The 17,919-nt window shown below is 50.5% G+C and overlaps 1 protein-coding gene across 7 annotated transcripts in view; it reads left to right on the forward strand.

The window, feature by feature from the left end:
* EBF1 (EBF transcription factor 1) overlaps positions 1-17,919 on the forward strand; it is a 268,717-nt gene that overhangs the window by 1,473 nt on the left and 249,325 nt on the right. For 5 of the 7 annotated variants that reach the window (XM_048960858.1, XM_048960861.1, XM_048960862.1 and 2 more), the window contains exons 2-7: positions 62-272; positions 3,860-4,024; positions 5,286-5,442; positions 5,696-5,759; positions 6,039-6,094; positions 14,873-14,946. In XM_048960858.1, the coding sequence (XP_048816815.1) occupies positions 3,891-4,024; positions 5,286-5,442; positions 5,696-5,759; positions 6,039-6,094; positions 14,873-14,946 (485 nt within the window). In that variant the 5' untranslated portion in view covers positions 62-272; positions 3,860-3,890. Of the gene's footprint in view, positions 1-61; positions 273-3,064; positions 4,025-4,779; positions 5,024-5,285; positions 5,443-5,695; positions 5,760-6,038; positions 6,095-14,872; positions 14,947-17,919 lie in introns of those variants that run through there. The other 2 variants (XM_048960857.1, XM_048960863.1) reach the window with 2 other exon arrangements.

Consider the following 17,919-nt stretch of genomic DNA (forward strand, 5'->3'; position numbering starts at 1 on the left):
CAAGAAGCCTTGCGCTGCTCCGCGGTCCCATGGATGAGCCCTTGTCTTTCATTCTCTCCAGGAACGAGTCGGGTAGGAGGAATAAAATGCCTCCGGTGGCTGAGCCCTCTCACCTGCCAGAGGACGTCGGGTTCGTCTGTGGCTGGGAAGTCTTTGGATCAACACAGGAGTGTGGATGTAAGAAAATACCGTGTGCAAAGCATCTTTACTGGGGAGGATGTGATGTGTGAAATGCTCCCAAGCCCTTTTCTCCACAGCAGCACGAAACACAGGTAAACGCTCAGCCCCCCAGTGCTCTGTGCCCCTCGGTCCCAGCTCAAAGCCAGAAGTTGTTTTCCCTTTCTCCCATCAGCACAGCCCCGCTGCCCATCTCCCTTCTTTGGGCAGAGCAATACGGGTCCTTTGGGTGCCTTGTTCTCTGGTGAGGGGTGCGGAGGAGGGAACAGGGGGCTTTTCTCTCAGCAATTCCCATTTCCAACCCCTTGTTCCCTGTGTTGGGACCTATAGAGGGGAAGTAGGGCTGTTCTGTTGAGACAGGATAGAAAACACCCAGGCCAGGGGTGAGCAGGGCGTTGGGCCTACGTGAAAGTGCTGCTAGGGAGGAGAGGCTTTCCTGTGGCAGGAGGCATTGGGATCTGCAGCCTCTCAGGGTGTTTGTGCATCCTCTGTGGTCCCTTGTTGAGATGCTCTCTCCCCATGCTGGGGTCACTCTGATTGCCGTTCCCACAACTGTGGGTACTGCAGCCGTGTCTCCCCTGGCCCTGTTTTTAAGCTGTCCTTGCTGGTGAAGCAAAGGTGTGTCCCATGAGTTTATGCTGTGAGGATAAAATCCCCGCGTGGCTGTCGCTCATTTGGGGAGCAAGGCCTGTCCCCAGCGGCAGCAGATGGCAGCTGTAGGTTGTGTGTTGTGCTGTGTGTCGTACACTGAGAGCACCCACGGCCGTGTCCCAGCACAGGGCAGCTCTGTAGATCCAGCAGCAGGGCAGGTGAGCTCAGGCCATGGACCAGACCCGGCCTGCAGAAAGTCAGAGCCAGCTGCATGGGAATTCTCTGCCTAAAAGCCCCAGCATGGAGCGTTTGGCTCCTGCAGCGTGAATGGGGCACTGCAGTCTCAGTGCCAGCTACCAGCCCTCCCCGCTTTATTTTTATGCCCATTCCTGAATTTCTCACTCTCCCCCCATCCCAGCTCTGCTTTCCTTTCATGTTCCCCTGTGGAGGTCGAGCTGGGCTTTAACCCTTTGCTGCTTGCAGCGCTGTCGGTGGCTCTGAGGCTGCCCTACGCCCAATGCAGCATTGCCCCCACCCTGCTGGCTCTTGGCTGGAGCTGCTGCCACATCACCAGTGCAGTGTGTGTGTCCAAGGAAGAAAGTGGGGGGGAAGTTGTCCCTGTTGCTGTCACAGTGCTGTCCCTGCCCAGCAGAGGTGCCCTCAGCCCATGCTGTGCTGCTCCTCCTTCAGCATCCAGGAAAAGGCATGGAGATGCTCCCCCATTCCCCATAACAGATTTGTGCCAACTGCTCAGAATATCGATTCAAACGCATTATTCCTCCCTTGGCAGCTCCCTGCCCTGGGAAAGGAGCAATCAGTGCAGGTGCAAATAGCTTTTAATTGCAAAATGTATCTCACCACGGAGGCATTTAGGCTGGATACGATACAACCACTGCAGCAGCAGCCTGGAGAAGACCAATAAGCCGAAACGCTGCAGGGGCCAAACTGCTCCTATGCAATACCTATGGCGTAAATATTCATGCGTGGCTCTATGGCTGTGTTCTTCCATGTGTCCCTGAGATGTGACACAGTAGGATTATATGAAAATTCAAATATCAGCTGCGGGGAAGGCGGAAACTTGCTTTCTGCAGCAGCTCATGTGTGAGAACACAGCGCAGTGGAAATGGGGATGAGCTGTGTGTGGACTTCCCTACAGCACAGGCTCAGGTGTGGCTGTTGGTGCCAGCAGCGTGCTGGCAGGGGCTGTGTGCCTGCTGCTGGGCTGGGTAACTGAGGTTTAACAGTCATTGCCCATGTAGTGATGTATATAGGTGGTGGGAAGAGGCTCCTATGGAGTTCTCAGAATGCCTGGGGATGCTTATGGAGCTGTGCAAGGGTAGTTGTATCCAGACTCTCTGTTCTCTAGGTCAACTCTGAGGCCCTTGGCCGTGCTCTGGATGGGAGTGGGTGTAGCCCAGCTGCAAGGGCTCGGAGCGGGCATGGGGGCAGCAGGCAAAGCCACAACTAATTCAGCATCAACCCGGCCCATTGCCGGTCCGGCATTGCCTTGCAGGCGGTGGGGAGCCCCGCCGGGCTGCCCCTCGTGTGGGTTATGCCACGTGCCAACACCGCAGGGGCTGCGGTTGGGGCGGCAACACCTGCAGGCACCGCCCGGTGCCGTAACAGCCCCCGGGAGGCAGCCCCGCCCGCGGTCCGCCAGCGGAGGGGCTGCGGGGGGAGGTCGGGGCGGGCACGGAGCGGCCGTCCCAGCGCTTTCCCAAAGAGGGCAGGGACCGCGAATGTTATCTGTTGGTATTATTTCCCCCGGGGGATTGAAGCCAACATCGGAGTTTCTCCGCTGTCCCGTCCCGGTCGGAAGCGGTGCGCTTCTCTCGCGCAGCACCGCAGCGCTGTCCCGAACGGGGCGGAACGCGGGGGGATGCGGTGGAGGTTTGGGGTTTGCGGCGGTCCCGGGCTGAGCCGCTCCGCCCGTCCGGGGTCCGGTAGGGAAGGAAGTGGCTGCGGGGTAGCGGGCACAGCCAGCCGCCGGGGGAACTCTCGGCTTCGGGCCCTCGACGGGCGGCCGAGGTGATCCCGGCGGGACCCGGCGGGCGGCCGCCGCCTTGATGAACAAAGGCGCGATCGCGTTGGGATCAATGAAGCCCGGGGGGCTCGGAGCAACTTTCCCCCGGGCCGGCCGGAGCTCCTGGGCGGGGGATGCTAATAAGGGGGCGTGGCTTCGCCCCCGCGGCCGCGTAGCGCGAGCCGCTATTGGCGGAGGGGCGGCGGAGGGAGGGAGGGGGAAGAGGTGACGCGATGCAAATGAGGGGGGGGCGGGCCTTCCGAGGCCCCGCCCCCCGCCCGCCGGGGCTGCGGGGCTCGTGTTCGGCGGCGGGGACAGTCAAAGTGGCTCCCATAGGGAGAGACGGCGAGTCCGCCCGGCGCTGCGGGAGAGGGAGGGGGCGCGGGCACCGGGAGCCCCGGGGTCTCCCTCGGTCCGTCCGTCCGTCCTTCCCGCTCCCTTCCCGGCGTGCGCCCGGCTCCGGCAACTCGCTTCCTGCTCGGCTGAAAGAGGGAGGAGAGAGAGCGCTTCGGCTGGGAGAGAAGAAAAGAAAGAGGGAGAAAAGAAAGAAAAGAGAGAGGGGAAAAAAGAGGGGGGGGAAACTTGCCTCTCTTGTCACTGGAAAATGACACTTGATGTAGCGGAGCCCGCCGCAGCTCCCGTTCGTCCTATTGTTTCTTAAACTGCCATCCGAGATTTTTTTTTCCTTTTTTTTTTTTTCCTCTTGCCTGCTGCCATCCGAGGGGTGTCTTCATACAAAAGGGACTCCGAGTTCTCCTCCGGCTCTGCGAGCGTTGCCGGCAGCCCCCGGCGCCCGCAGCCTCTCCGCGCACCCAAACAAACTGCACGCGCAGCGCCCAGCCGCGCTCCGATCGCCTCTGGATTTTTATTTTTTTAATTATTATTATTTTATTTTTATTTTTTTAATGTCCGTGCCTGTGTTTGCTTTCTCTGCCTTGCTTTGATTCCAGCGAGAGAGAGAAAAAAGTAAACACGCACACACACAAAAAAGAACATTTAACAGCGATTTCATCACTTTTTTTTTTTTTTTTTTTTTTTTTTTTTTTTTTTTTTTTTTTTTGCGTAAAGAAGGAAGATTTTGCGCTGTTGTTTCTGATTCATGTTTGGGATCCAGGAAAGCATCCAGCGGAGCGGGAGCAGCATGAAGGAGGAGCCCCTCGGCGCGGGGATGAACGCGGTGCGGACGTGGATGCAGGGAGCGGGCGTCCTGGACGCCAGCACGGCCGCGCAGAGGTAGGCAGCTCCGCACCGCCCCAAAGCCGCCCCGGAGCTCTGCTGCCAGCAGTGAGTTTCGCGTAGCTGTCGCCAGTTAAATATTGATTCCCCCCTCGTCCCGTAGGAAGGAGTTTTGATTAAAAAAATCATCATAGGAACAATAAAGGAAGCGGCGAGCTCTGCTAGGTGGGAATAGATTGGGTTTAGTCTCGTGTTCGTGCAGAGGAAGGAGTTTTCAAAACTATGTTGGTGCTGCTTTAGACTTAAGATCTCCCATCGATGATTCCCTCCTCCGATAAGCTGCCAGTTGTGCACAGATTCTCCAAAATATATTTCTTTACTTCTCTTCCTTATCCCCGCCAGGATCAGCAGCTCCTCTCCACCCGCCCCGATAAGCGGGGACTGTGCAGAGGTTTCCGGAGGAGAAATTTAATTCGAAGCCTCCCTGTAAAACCACTGCCGCTTATCTTAGATTTCCCCAAAAGAAATCCCTGCACCTGGGAGGTGGAGATGATGGGGCTGCACCCGGCTCCGCTTTCTCTCTCATTTCTCCTTCTCCTCATCCTCTTTCCCCGGGGAAAGAAAAATCAGCTGCCGGCTCCGTATCCCGAGCCCTGCAGCCGGCAGCAGCTCACGAGTTCCGTGTTGACATCTCCCGCTGTCTCCCACCTCTCCCCGCACCTCTCATCCCCCCTAGCTCCCCCCCCCAGCCCCCCCGCCCCTCCATTCGGAGCTCTCTAAGGAAGGGAAAGTTCTGCAGGGACAACCCTGAAATATTTCCCGTTGTCTCCCGGGCTGCCCTCGCGGTGTTTACCCGGCGCTCCTCCGAGGGGAGGAAGGGGCTCGCAGGACTGAAACTGAAAGATAAGGCGCACGCGGGGCGCTCCGGTGACAGCTTCGAGCCGACTTTGAGAAGTGGCAGAGCATGGCGCTCCGCGGGGCAGCGCGCCGGCTGGGCTGAGCGCTGCCCGCCATGCAGGGCCGCCTGCGGGAGGGCGCTGCCCTTGGAGAGGGCCGGTGGGTGCCGCTTCGGGGTCGGGGGGAGGTTGCGGGGTGCTGCGCGGCACGGTGGGGTCGGGTCGGGTCCCGGCTCTCCGCGGGGAGAGGCAGCGCCTTTTCCCCCACCAAATAGGAAGAGCCGCGGGGCGGTTCGGGGAGAGGATGCTCGATGCCCGGGGAGCCCAAAGGGGTCCCGTGTGGCACCAGTGTGGGGCAGGGACAGAGCCTGGGGAGGCCGCGCCGTCCGGGCTGCCGCTAACCCGCGTCTTTGTGGTCCCAGCGGAGTGGGTCTGGCCCGGGCTCACTTCGAGAAGCAGCCTCCTTCCAACCTGAGGAAGTCCAACTTTTTCCACTTCGTCCTGGCTCTGTATGACCGGCAGGGGCAGCCCGTGGAGATCGAGCGCACCGCCTTCGTGGGCTTCGTGGAGAAGGAGAAGGTGAGTATCAGCGCGGTGCCCCGAACTCCGCTCTGGGGCCCTCCCCGCTCCGTTCCCCCCGAAGCCGTGGCACAGGCTCTTCCCGGGAGCCCCCTCCGTCTGCGGGCATTTTGCCAGGGATGGGGGGGCCCCTCTGGTCTCCCCCCTTTGCCTGGGGACTGCGAGCCGCCTCGTCCGGCCGAGTGATGGAGAAGCTTCATACCTTACACGTATTTTTTCTTTCCTTTCCTCCTCCCCGTGTCTTTGGATCCAGGAAGCTAACAGCGAAAAGACCAACAACGGGATCCACTACCGCCTGCAGCTGCTCTACAGCAATGGTAAGGGCTGGGAGCCCCCGATGTCAGCCCCACCGCCCCCCACTGCCACCACCACCGGCTGCCCTCCGGCCGCTCCTCGGCTGGAAAACCCCCCGGGGCCCGAGGAGCCGCTGCTCCCATCCCCTCCGCTCCGCGCATCCCCGCGCTCGGTGCTCCGGGCACAGCCTGATTGGGGCGGGCAGCTCCGGCCGAGAAAGCTCCGTCGGGTCCGAGCCCTCGGGCGAACCCCGCTCCTTGGCCGCTGTCCCCGCCGCTCCTCACTGCTCTGCCTCTTTTCAGGGATCAGGACGGAACAGGATTTCTACGTTCGCCTCATCGACTCCATGACCAAGCAGGTGGGTGCTGCGGGGAGCGACCGCGGAAAAGGGGAGTGCGTGCGTACGTGTATGTGTGCGTGTTTGGGGGGGGAGCGGCCGGCGGGGCGGCGAAACCCGGCTCCGGTTCGCAGCGTGAGCGGCTCCGCCGGAGGAGGGGGGGGGGAAAGGGGGAAGGGAACCACCGCGTTTCCCGCTCCGCACCCGGGGGGGCCGTAGGGCCGCGCTGCGGGGTCCGAACCCCGGCGTCGGGGCTGCGAGGAGCCCTCGAGAGGCGGCCCGGAGCGCTCCGGAAAAATCTTGACGACTTCCAACCAGCCCGACCCGGGGGCTGTTGAGCCGCTTAATTGTAGGATTTAACCTCCCGCCCCCCCCTCCAGCCCACCAAACGCTGCGAGCGCAGCCGCCGGGCCAGGCGCTGAGGCTTCTATTTGTCCTTTTTTTATTTGTGCGACCGCCGGGTCGTTGGTTTCGAGGAGGAGCGAGAGTAAATCGTGGCGAATTTGCATGGCGGATGGGAAAAGCCCCCCGAAATGCTGCGCGGGGAGCAGCGAGCGCCGTGCTCGGCTCCGGGGAGGGCTGTAGGGCAGCAGAGCTTGTAAATGGATTAACCCTAATTGTGGGCTTGCTCTTTAGCTTTCCAAACAGAGCAGAAACGTGCGTGCGTACCTGCAAAAAATACTTGTCTGGGTGCAAAGTGGGTTTGTGCGAAGGGATCGCATGAACAAATCGATTCCCTGTTTTAGGAATTGTTCCTCCAGTTTCTCTTCTGCTCCTGTCAGAAGCTTTTGCTCTTGTAAAACATTTCTTCACGTTTTCAAACCTTTTCTTTTTTTCTTTCCTTTTAGATGTCTTTTTTTTTTTTTTTTTCTCCTGAATCTGCTTTACGAGTAAAAATAGTTCTTAAATTTTATTTCATTTAAGAAAAGAAAACCATTCTGGTTCTTGTTGATTTTTTTTTTTTTTTTTTTTTTTTTTTTTTTTTCCTGCACCGATAGGAAAAGTCAGTCCCTGCATGCTCAAACCCAGTTGTCTTTAGGGGAAAAAAAAAAAACCTCTTGGCTTCTGCCTGGGTTTCTTTTTCTACAGCAAAACATAAAGCTCCAAGGGCTGAGTTTGTTTTAGAAAACTCTCTTTGATGGTCCCAAAACATCTTTTCCTGCTATTGAAGACTGCCTTTCAATAGAGAGGAAAAAAAAAAAAGAGAACTTAGAAGAATTCTACTCGACAATCCCCTGTGCATCTGAACTCTGTTAAACCATACGCTTCCAAACAGAGCCCTGTAGGAATTAAAACAACAGCAACATACCCTTATTCATAACAAACCTTGGGAAGTGTTTGCTGCCGTTCCTTGATTTTCAGGCACAAATGGGTTGGTTTGTGTCACAAGTAACCAAATCTTTCAGAGAGGCGAACTCTTTTTAGTCCTTTCAGAACTTGGTGTTTCAGTGCAGAGCGCAGGAGAGCGCCCATCAATAAATATTATCTTTAAATAGCTCTGCTATCGGTACGGAAATGTGAAAGCCTCTGTTCATAATCCTGTTGAAAACAGATCCCTGAACTCATGTAGAGCAATGGATTCAAAATAATTTTCTTAACAAAGGCATCTTGCATATGAAGAGTTCATCCTAAGGCGCTGTTTGACCTCTTGGTCTCTCATTATTATCGAGTCATCAGAGGGTCTTGGAAAGAAAGGGGAAAAGAAACCCCGAGATACAGTTTATTTGTAAAACGTACCATGTAGCTTTAAAGCACGTTCACATGGAAAAAAAATGTCTTTCTGATTTCAGGAAGCCGTACAGAAACAAAGTTAGGAGAAATGGCAGATTTTGGGGGAAAATGCAATGGAGTTGGGAAGTGAAGGTTTGAGAACAAAAGCTCTGAACTTGGATAAGAAAGCAGAGAGAGAAGGGATGGTTTAAACAACCACGTTTGCTTGGGTATTAGTTTCATTAAGTTCTCTAGGTGTGATTGTAATTGCTTATGAGAAATAAGGCATTGCACGTCAAAGCTGTGGCAGGGCTCATCTGCATGTTTTCAGGGGCAGGGTCTGAAATCCCCCCCACTTCTTTTTTTCCTTTATTTTATTCTTTTTCTTTTTTCTTCTTTTTTCCTTTCCCCCCCCTTTCTTCCTTTCCTTTCCTTTTCCTTCCTTCCTGTCTTCTTTCCTTCCTAAGTGAAATCATGTCAGAGTTGTGATTGCTTCAGTTGCTGAATGCTTATTAGGCAGTGAAGTACAACACATGACAGAGCTCACCCAAATGTTGAATGTATCATTTATATTTTACGACAGTGAATTATATAGAACATTCTCAAGTAACTTTCAAATCATCAAACTGTAATTAAATATTGCAAAGACTGTCTGAAAATTCTTTAATTTTTAATGAAAGTTAAATATATATTGTCAGCCTACTTGAAGGTGTAGTATTTTAATGCATGACGCTCAGAACAAATTGGATAATGAAATGATTACTTTTAAATGAAACTGTTGCAGGAGCATCCACGTTTCCGCTGGCACGGAGCCTCCCCTGCTCACACGCGTTCACACACTCAATAATTGTGAATTCCCAGACCGAAATTACAGCGACTCTGAGGTTTCTGGTGGCCAATTAAAAATCCCGCAGAAGCAAAGCTTGAATGAGTTCAGTTCCCCAGGTCGTGTGGGGAAGGATCTTGATATGAAATAGATATGTTTTAAGATATGGCCAAAGCAGATTTAGGTCTGTCCTCTTTGTCTCACGATTATGAATTGCGAGGTTTTACACAGCTGTGGATTATTAAGATAAAATAAAATCCCTTTTGCAAATCAGACCTTGATTTCTCTGCATCGGGTCGCTACTCCTAGATTTAACCTAAAAGTCCCATTAGCAGCATACACCACAAAGCCAGGCAGGGCTGCACTGCTTGCTGTGTGTAATTGTAGGTATTCCTGCTTCCACAGAGTTCTTAATCAGGGCTAGTGAGGCTTTGTTGCTGTTTGTACGGTCCAGCTGAGGGCCTAGCCCAGGATCTGTGTTGTGGGCTGACAGGGGCTGTCTGTGTGTCCTGTGTTCCATGTCTGTGGGCGGCGATGTGCTGTGGGGCAGTGCTGGGTGCTGGTGATGCGGCCAAAGGAAGCACACACAGCACGCAGGGCAGGCGCAGGGTGCAGATCTCAGCTGTGCGCGCTCCCTCCAAGCACGAGCTCTTGTGGTGGTCCTCAGGGGACTTTGGAACGGGAAGCTCAGAATGTGCTGAACACTGTGCTGTGAGTGGCCTTTGGTGGTGGCTCTGGAGGAGCGCAGAGTGGGATGGTGAGGGGTCTGGCTGCATCCCCGTCATGTTAGAATTGCAAATGCTGCGCACAAATCGTTAGCGTTGTGGGGAAGTTCTTTTCAGTGTCAATGCTGTCTTAATTACATTTTCTTTCATGTTATCTTGGCACCTCATTTTATGTCAGGATCACATTCCTAATGCGCTCAAAACCCCATAGGATCCCAAACTTTATGGCTGTCGCTTTGCGTAGGGCAGCAGCTCCCGGTGCAGTCGGTCTGGCACTATGATGCTGTGTTTTGAAATTGCCTGCAAAATGTGAAATATGTCTGCTGAAATAAAGCTGGAGTTTTTAGGCAAGTCTGGGGATTTTAATGTATTTAGAGAGGAGAGGCTTTGTCAGCCACGTTTTCATAAAGTTGAGATATTTCACGATGAGGAAGGATGGGGGAAATAAATCTGGAATACTTCTTACCCAAGCATTTTTCCTTCAGCTGTCCTCATTCATAAGATATATTGGAGGGTACTACAGCTCAGGCATCTCAGAAAGCATAAGTTTTGCAAGATAGCTGCTGTCTGTTTTTGGGTGGAAAACCCTTCTGACTTGAGCTCTGGTTGCGCTTCGCCTTTTCTCAGAGCTGCAACTCTGGATACCAGCGGGTTCTGTGTCGATGCCTGTGATGCTCTCTGCTGTGTGCAGGGGGTTGAGGAGCTGTGCTCTGCACGCAGCACACGGCACAGCCCTTTGCTGGCAGCGATGTGCATGGGAAAAAAAATGTTATCAATAAGTTCGGAGGAGCCTCCGCAGACTCGGAGAAATTTCACACAAACATAAAACAAAACCTAACCCCTGTGATGGGGAAAGTTTACACTGCGCCAGATTTTAGCAGCTTTCTTGTTCCTTTGGTGAGATGTCAGAAGTGCAGGTGATTTTAATTTTCTCGTACGACGAGGAGCGGAGAAGTTTGGAATTTGCATGCATGATCAGGACCTGTGTTTGGGAAAATGTAAACTCATCACAGTGGAAAATGTGTTGTTTGGAGTCTGAGGGTGAAAACAAAGCTGAGGATTTTGGAGAGACTGCCTGAGCCAGATGGCCTGGTGCATTCCCAGTCTGGCAGCCCAACTGCTCCCTCCTGTATAATATACAGCCATTTGTTCTGGGATATTTACGCTAGAGCTGTTTCCATGTGAATGTTTGAAAACCATTAAAAATGAACATATTAGGAGAGATAAATTTATTTAATTTGTGCGAATACGTCAATAAGCGGGCTGCGTATCAAAGGCGGGGGGAGAAAATAATGAGATGCCACTGAATTGCGCGCTGAGACACAGCGAGGGCTGAATGTCCTCTCCTGGGGACCCAGCGCTGCGCTGCTGTCCGTGGCGGGTGAGCAGAAATCCTGCCTGGGTGAGCAGGGAGCACTCGGGTAATGAGGGGTTAAGCACTGGGAGCCAAATAGATGCAATGCGCTGAATTCACAGCGCTTTCCGCGTGGCCATATAGCGGGTAGGAGCTAATCTGTGCTGCCCCATCTGAAGTCAATTGCAGAACTCCTATTGAATTCGGTGGGGCCAGGATTTTATTTTCTCTGTGTGTGTATGTGTGCATACGTCACTGCGGATCGTTTGGGTTCTGTGTTTTTTGAAAAGAGCCTCGTTCTAATGAGCTTTCTCCTTTATTTCAATAAAAGATAGAGTTTGCACTGAGAAACAGAGGGGGGATTTGAAAGCGAGTGGGTTCAGACGCACGCTGCTGATTTCTCTCATTCTCTGGCTCTTAAAAATCAGGGCTGTGGCACACTGAGGAGTATCATGGCCATGATCTCAGTCCTTCAGGACTTTCTCACCCCGCTCAGAGCAGCACTGCCTGCCTGGCGCTGCACGGCTGTTCAGCCCTCAGCCGTACCAGCGTCAGTCTGGATTTAGTCAGGAAGAGCTGAGGACAAAATCTGCGTGCATCTTTTTCCACCTTTTCCATCAACTCTTTTACTGCTTTGTTCTGCCATCTTTTACTCGTGAAAAAGCGGCCTCAATCAGAACGGTAGCCTTGGGTTTTATATTGTTCCCCTCCCTTTTACTTTATCTTTTTTTTTTTTTAATGAACTCTCACTGAAAAGTTTTCCGCATTGCCGGATGCACTTGTAGGCTAGGAATGAACGGGATGTGCTCAGCGCACTCATTTGTATGTGCTGGCAAGTGGTGAATTGTGTTTGATTTAACTTTTTATGCAGCTTTATGTACATATAAGAAAAGGAGTTTCGTAGTTCGACATCAGTTTTTCAGGGCCTGATTCTGAGATGGGTTTGTGCTCGGGCAGTCGTTACTCATTGGGATTTCGGACAGAAAGGGCACTTCATGGAGAAACGGTTTACAAACGTAAGCTGAGTTTTGTGGGGAAATATTTAAGATCTTCGGGAAGAGAAGACCTGTTTTGAAAGATGAGCTGCACTGAAGTCAAAGATACAGGAGTAAATAAAAAAGAAAAACAACGTCTATAATTTTCATTTCCTTCGCTGATGTTTTGTTGTGCAACTCCGATGTGTATTTGCAGGCTTATTTTTAGCCCTGCTGTGGTCTAAGTTTATCCGCTCTAACTTTCACTTTATCTCTCATTAATGTGATCCCTATTTGACAAAGTTGTGGTGGTGTTTGGGTGATGTGGGCTCCTGACGCTGTCTTGCTATGGCGAAGCCCCAACTTTAATTACTAGAAACGTTTGGATAGTTTTGTGACAAGAGTATCTTTTCCAATCTTAAATATTTTCACAACGGTAACATTGCAGACCCTTCCTGTAAATATACTTCTGGTCGCTATAAAGATGTGAAACTTCAACAGTTCCTGTTTCCTTTTTGCAACTAATTGTAGAATTGGTGTTTTAGATCAGTGCTGTCTGAAAGATGGTAGAGGATCTATAATGCTCGCCGGCTGTTCATGGAGGTGGACAGTCGGTGCTTTGCGCGCTCGTTTGTGAGTAAATCGGGAAATAGGAATAGGAGTCGGCGGTGAGAAAGGAGCTCGGCTGTTCCTTTTGCTTCCTCAAATTTCCTAGAAATTCCTGGAGGAATAGGATATGCAGAAGGACCCGCACTTATGGTGAGAAACCACAGTGTGCATGGGTGCAATATTAGTAGTCAAATGCAAACAGAGTGAAAAGCAAATCCTTAACGCAGACGAAGGCAGAAGAATGTCATGCACGCAAAGAAGGGATCACTGATGTTAAACACAACAGACAAGGTGATTATGTACCACAGTGTTGACTCTGCCCGTTCATTATTGCTATTTAGTTGAGTTATTTAAGCGGGTACCTGGAGGTTAAGTAAGCATAGCAGCAGGATGAGAAGAGGAAAGGAGAGAGGAGGGGGAAAAAGAAAGTAGGATTTGTGTTCTGCTCGGTCATTCCTAATGCTCCCTCCACTTCAGTGGCAACATAGACTGGGTAATTTTGTTTTAGGGTTTGAAAACCTAAGAAGCACGAGTCGAGTTCTGCAGTCCTCTCTTGGACGCCGTGTTGTGCTGTGCCACGGTGAATGGGAATCCAAAGCAGATTATTTGATTATTTTTTTTATTAGGTCCAACAAGGGTGCTGAGCTTCCCCTGTCTTGGTTGAGTGGATTTGGATGCTGGGTTTTCTGGAGTCTTTGTGATGTCCCTGCTGTGACCCCATCAGCTGTGGTCCTTTGGCTCCCCAGTTTGGGCTAGAAGCTTCAACCCACCTTACAATTTAATGCTCAGAAATGAGGAATTTCTGAAATAGTCACAAGTCCTGATGTCTGTTGGTGCAGGCACCTTCCCAGCAGTAGCTTTCGGGTATGGATGGGACAGCACCTCCCGATGTGACCCAGCCTGGTCCTTGCTGGTGGCGGTGCTGCGAGGGTTCGGCGTGTCCCCAACGCTCACTGCTGTGTCCCCGACGCTCACTGCTGTGTCCCCTTTGTGGCAGTGCTGGGTTCACAGCATGTCTCTTTCTGCTGGGACACAGCGCAGGGAAGCTCTCAGTTTTGGGGAATATTTGTAGTTAAACTGAAGTGAAACAATTATAACTAGCAAATGTAACAGAGGTGTTCCTGATGTTAGTTGTGAAATTACTAAATAATTTTATAATGCATGAAATTCATATTGTGTCTTACTATTAAAATCAGCTCATGCTTCTGCAGATTTGCATGTCCCAAGAGCCATGTCTCCACTGTAGGTGCAGCACCTCTTACCTCTATCAGATTATATTTGCAAGGACTGCAGAAGCAACATGTGGTCCCACTTCATCATATATCAAGATACTTTATTTTTTCTCATTAGTATTTTCCACGCTTCCATGTTAATATCGTCCCACTCTGTAAAATGTATTTCCTCCACATAATACAATTAGAAAAATATCTTTTTAGTTACTAATTTACTGCTAGCTTTATAGACACCCATATCAGATGTAATTTTATCTGCAGGGTTTGTTTCCCAGTTTCCTCCTCCTCCTCCTGTATCTGGGAGGCTGTTGGGGTCCCACTGCAGTGCGGGGCAGAGCTGCTGCTGCTGCTTGCAGCCTTGTCCCCCCAGAGGCTCTGCCACAGATCCCAGCTCCAGGCTGGCAGCCGCGAAGAGTTAGGAACCTCTGTGCTATTGCTGTTGTGAAGGCAGTTTCTTTTCTGTCTTGTTTTGCTGCTGGGGGCAGCCCAGGGTAGGTGCCCAGCTGTCCGCATTTTGTGGGGTGAGCCAGCAGAGAGAAACCAGGGCTGTGTGGGTGGGCAGAAAGCAAAAACTCTGCTCAATCCTATGGGAGCTCTCTGGTGTGAGCAGTAACCCGGGATGTGTGTAAGGCCGATCCCTCATCATTCCTCTGTGCCTGCTGCTGGGAGGGCTGCAGAAATCAACCCTTCTCGCTGGGTGCGTTACGCTGTCCTTCCACAGCTTTAACTTGAAGGATTCTCCCCGTGCTGCCTCAGAGTCAGTTTTTCAGGCTGGTTGTCCATCCCTGTTTGTTTTGGTGCCCTCTCACAGGGCCTGCCTCTCGCTTATTTATATCCTTGTAGCTCTGGAGCTGCTCGCCATCGCAAGACGCAGGATCAGGCCTGAGTGCTTCTAGGAGCTACCAGCAAAATGCCCGGGTTGCGCAGTGTGCAGCTTTCGGAATTAAAAATGCATGAGCTCTTGCTCTGTCTCTCTTTCTCTCTCTCTCTCTCTTTCTTTCTTTCTTTCTTTCTTTTTTTTTTTTTTTTTTTTTTTTTTTTTTAATGAATAGAGCCCCAAGTATGCCAAGCCTTGCTGTTGTTTCTTTTTTTTTTTTCCTTCCTTTCTTTTAATGCTATTAGGTTTATATTTTATTCTGAATTGAAAAGAAAATTGTGGTTGTCTTGACTACTAAAAAAACCCATCCTACACACAGCTTGAGGGATGTGCAGCAGAGAGGAGGGAATTTAGCAGTTCCCAGCTCAGTTGTTCCCAAACACAGACCTCGGGCAGGTTTGGCCGCTGTTGGCCTTGTGCACTCAGCGGCCACAAGGCTGTTTTTTTCTTTTCTCCCAACTCAACGTGACTAAAAATGTGTTTTCTTTCTAGGCGATAGTATATGAAGGCCAAGACAAGAACCCCGAAATGTGCCGAGTTCTGCTCACGCATGAAATAATGTGCAGGTAAGAGATACCCTGCTTCCCCCTAATTAGTGATGAGAAGATGAATCTGTCTCTCAAAATCTAGGTTGAACCTGTGGCTATTTTAGGACTTAAATTTATCTTTCTTGCATTAAACAATCCCAAAATAACACAGTCTGGTGTGTGTAATTAGCAGCAAGGTCTCTGTCACCGCAGCAGTTTTCAATTGATAAAGAATTTCCCTTAACCGCGCTACTGGGTTGCATTTAGACCCCGTAGCCTACAAAAATGGGCTCACCAAAATTAATAGTTAATTATAGAATTGTAGTTTTCTCTGCCCCCAATTCCCAAGCAAATGACGAAGTTTGCTCTCCCAGCAGCATGACAAAATGGTTGTTCTGGTGTTGCTGGCCTAACAGGCGGACAGAGCTTCTCCCACCTGCCTGGGCCTAGCAGGGCTCTGCCGCCCCATGGCTGCTATTTGTTGGTGTTCTCCAACCACACAGATCTGACCCCCCCACGCTCTGCTCCCCCAGAGGTGCCTGCCTGGGGCTGGCACTTAAATCTGGGACAGAGAGATGAATTCTTCTTCAGCTACTTTCTTCCCCCTTCTGCTGGCAGCGTTAGGTGAAGCCTGCTCTGCTCCCTCACAGCATCTTCTCCCATAGCCCTCAGGCACCCAGGAGAGGCTGACCTTGCAGTCTCATTAAAGTTAGTGGGTGTTTTTGCATGTCTGAAAAACTCATTTGTTACATGTTATTCGATGGCAGAAAATAATTCCCTGGTGGAAGACGAGGCATTCTTGCATAAGCTCATTGTTACAATCAGTTGTTTTAAGACTGTAAAAATGCCATTGCATGCATTGTAACTTTTACAAAACACATTTACTAAAAAGGAGTAACTTGAGGGGAAAAGCTGGTACCCACTTCTAAGAGAATAAACTTGGATGAGGGTTTCCTGGTGGGGGAGAGTCTTAGACAAAGTATTCAGATGGAAACTTCTCTGCTGGTTGATGTTTTTTCCCTTTATTCTTTGGAATCTGCGTGTTTTGTGCTTCCTAAGGCTTCTGTCTGATAAAACCCAGCTCGAGGGCAGAGCCCTGTGATGCCACTCTTCTTGCATTGCTCGCCGGGTGGAACCCCACACAGCTTGCAGGATTTGGGGGACTTTAATTGCCGTATCCTATTTTTCTAGGCTACTTTGTTCAGCAGGTTTGGCTTTGGGAAACCAGAGATAACCATTCCAGTCACAGCTCTTTGAGAGGTCCCAAGCTGCTGCTGCTGCTGGGAGCTGTGGCATGGCTTTGCTGAGGACTCCTGACCAGTCCGACCTTTCCCAGTGCAAGCTCAGCCACACTGACAACCTGTAATTGCACTAAAACTCATTGGCCCAATTAGCACCACTTTTGCACTAGATACCTAGCTAGGAACAATTCGTGGAAATATTAAAGGAGGCCCCTGACCCGATAAGACTAAGTGCATGCTTTGCTTTTCTTGTGGAAGCAGCCCAGTGGAACAGTGAGTAAAATTAAGCACATGCTGAAGTGCCTGCAGTGTCAGAGCCTGAATGTGCTGGTAGCTTCACCTAGTGTGCCCTGTTGGTTCCTAGACTGCAAGGTTTGGAGGTGGAAATAATCTAGTATCTAGGTTAGCATCCAGACCTCAGGAGGGGCTGAGCACACACTCTCAGCCTGCAGCATCACTCTCTGCAGCCAGCCTTTGTTCCAGACCCATGCCATGCAGTGCCCTCAGCCAGCTCTGGGACATTCACCGAGCCCTTGTGCAACCCTAAAAATTCGCTCTCTAATCCATTAATTTTCTTATAAATACTTCAGAAACATGAAGATTAATAAGTACATTGAAAACTTCAGATAGAGGGCTGAGTTTTAACCAGATCTGTGTTAAAGATGTGCAGCTTTGTCGATATTGTTTAACCGAGGTAAAATTATTTCCATTCTGGGGATGTGTAAAGCTGTGCTGTGTCATTTGAATCAGCTTTTCCCTTTATTGAAGCACTGTCTTTTTTCGTTCTTAAAATTTGCTTGATCAGGAGCTCTGTTCCTCTCCTCAGATTTGTTTGCTGCCAGCCCTGGTTTTGTGTTCCTAAACATAAGGTGTAGGGGCAGCAAAAAAATCCGACTGTGGTGTAGGCACGGTGTGACTGCTGGGTGGGGGAGATGCATTCAAGTATCTTACCTCTCATATTAGATATTTCCCATTTCCTCTTCTGCCCATAGGTTTGTAAGAGGGTGCTGTTTGTTTACCAGGCCGCTTGACCCTATTGCACAAATCTGTCATCTATTGTGCTGCTAACACTCTTTTAAATTGCAAATCTGATGCTCTTTAGGGGTCTAGAAAGGGGGGAAAAAAATCTCTCTCCGCACCATTCTGTTTCTCTTGATTTCTTGCCTGTTGTAAGTGGAAGTTGGGATGTGCTGAATTTGCACCAGGGGTGCAAATGCAGCCTCAATTATAAGCATAAAATTAGAGTCTGTTCCCCATTAATCAGTCCAGCTAATTGCTATGCACTACCATTAGCCATATGGTGTGAAAGACAGCTTGCTCTCCCTAAGATGAAATTTCTTCATTTCAGACATGAAATAGTGAGGGCTCTGTATTTTAAAATAGCTTGTTTTAGATGTTTAATTTCTAAACAACTTTCAGCAGTGCTTTCTATCAAGGCTAACTGCACAATAAAACTTTGCATTTATGTGACAAAGCTGGGTATTTATAGGATGCTCCAACTACGGCAAGGAGAAGACAAAGAATTCAAATGTACGGGAGAGTTCTGGCTGCGGTAGGGATGCAGCTCTGAGGTTGGCTTCAGGTGGCTGTTTGTTTATTTCGAAGAGGTTCATTGTGTTTTGTCAAATATAAAATGTAAAATCCATGCTGTTGGCGAAAATGTTAATAGCTGGGGGGAATTCAGAGCCTCGGTGGAATTTATTGGCATTGTAGGCAGCGTGGGGAGGGACATCTATAGTTAATATTGCCTCAACAATTTCCATTATGAAAC

The sequence above is a fragment of the Lagopus muta genome, chromosome 14, assembly GCF_023343835.1.
Source record: "Lagopus muta isolate bLagMut1 chromosome 14, bLagMut1 primary, whole genome shotgun sequence".
NCBI classification, from domain to species: domain Eukaryota; kingdom Metazoa; phylum Chordata; class Aves; order Galliformes; family Phasianidae; genus Lagopus; species Lagopus muta.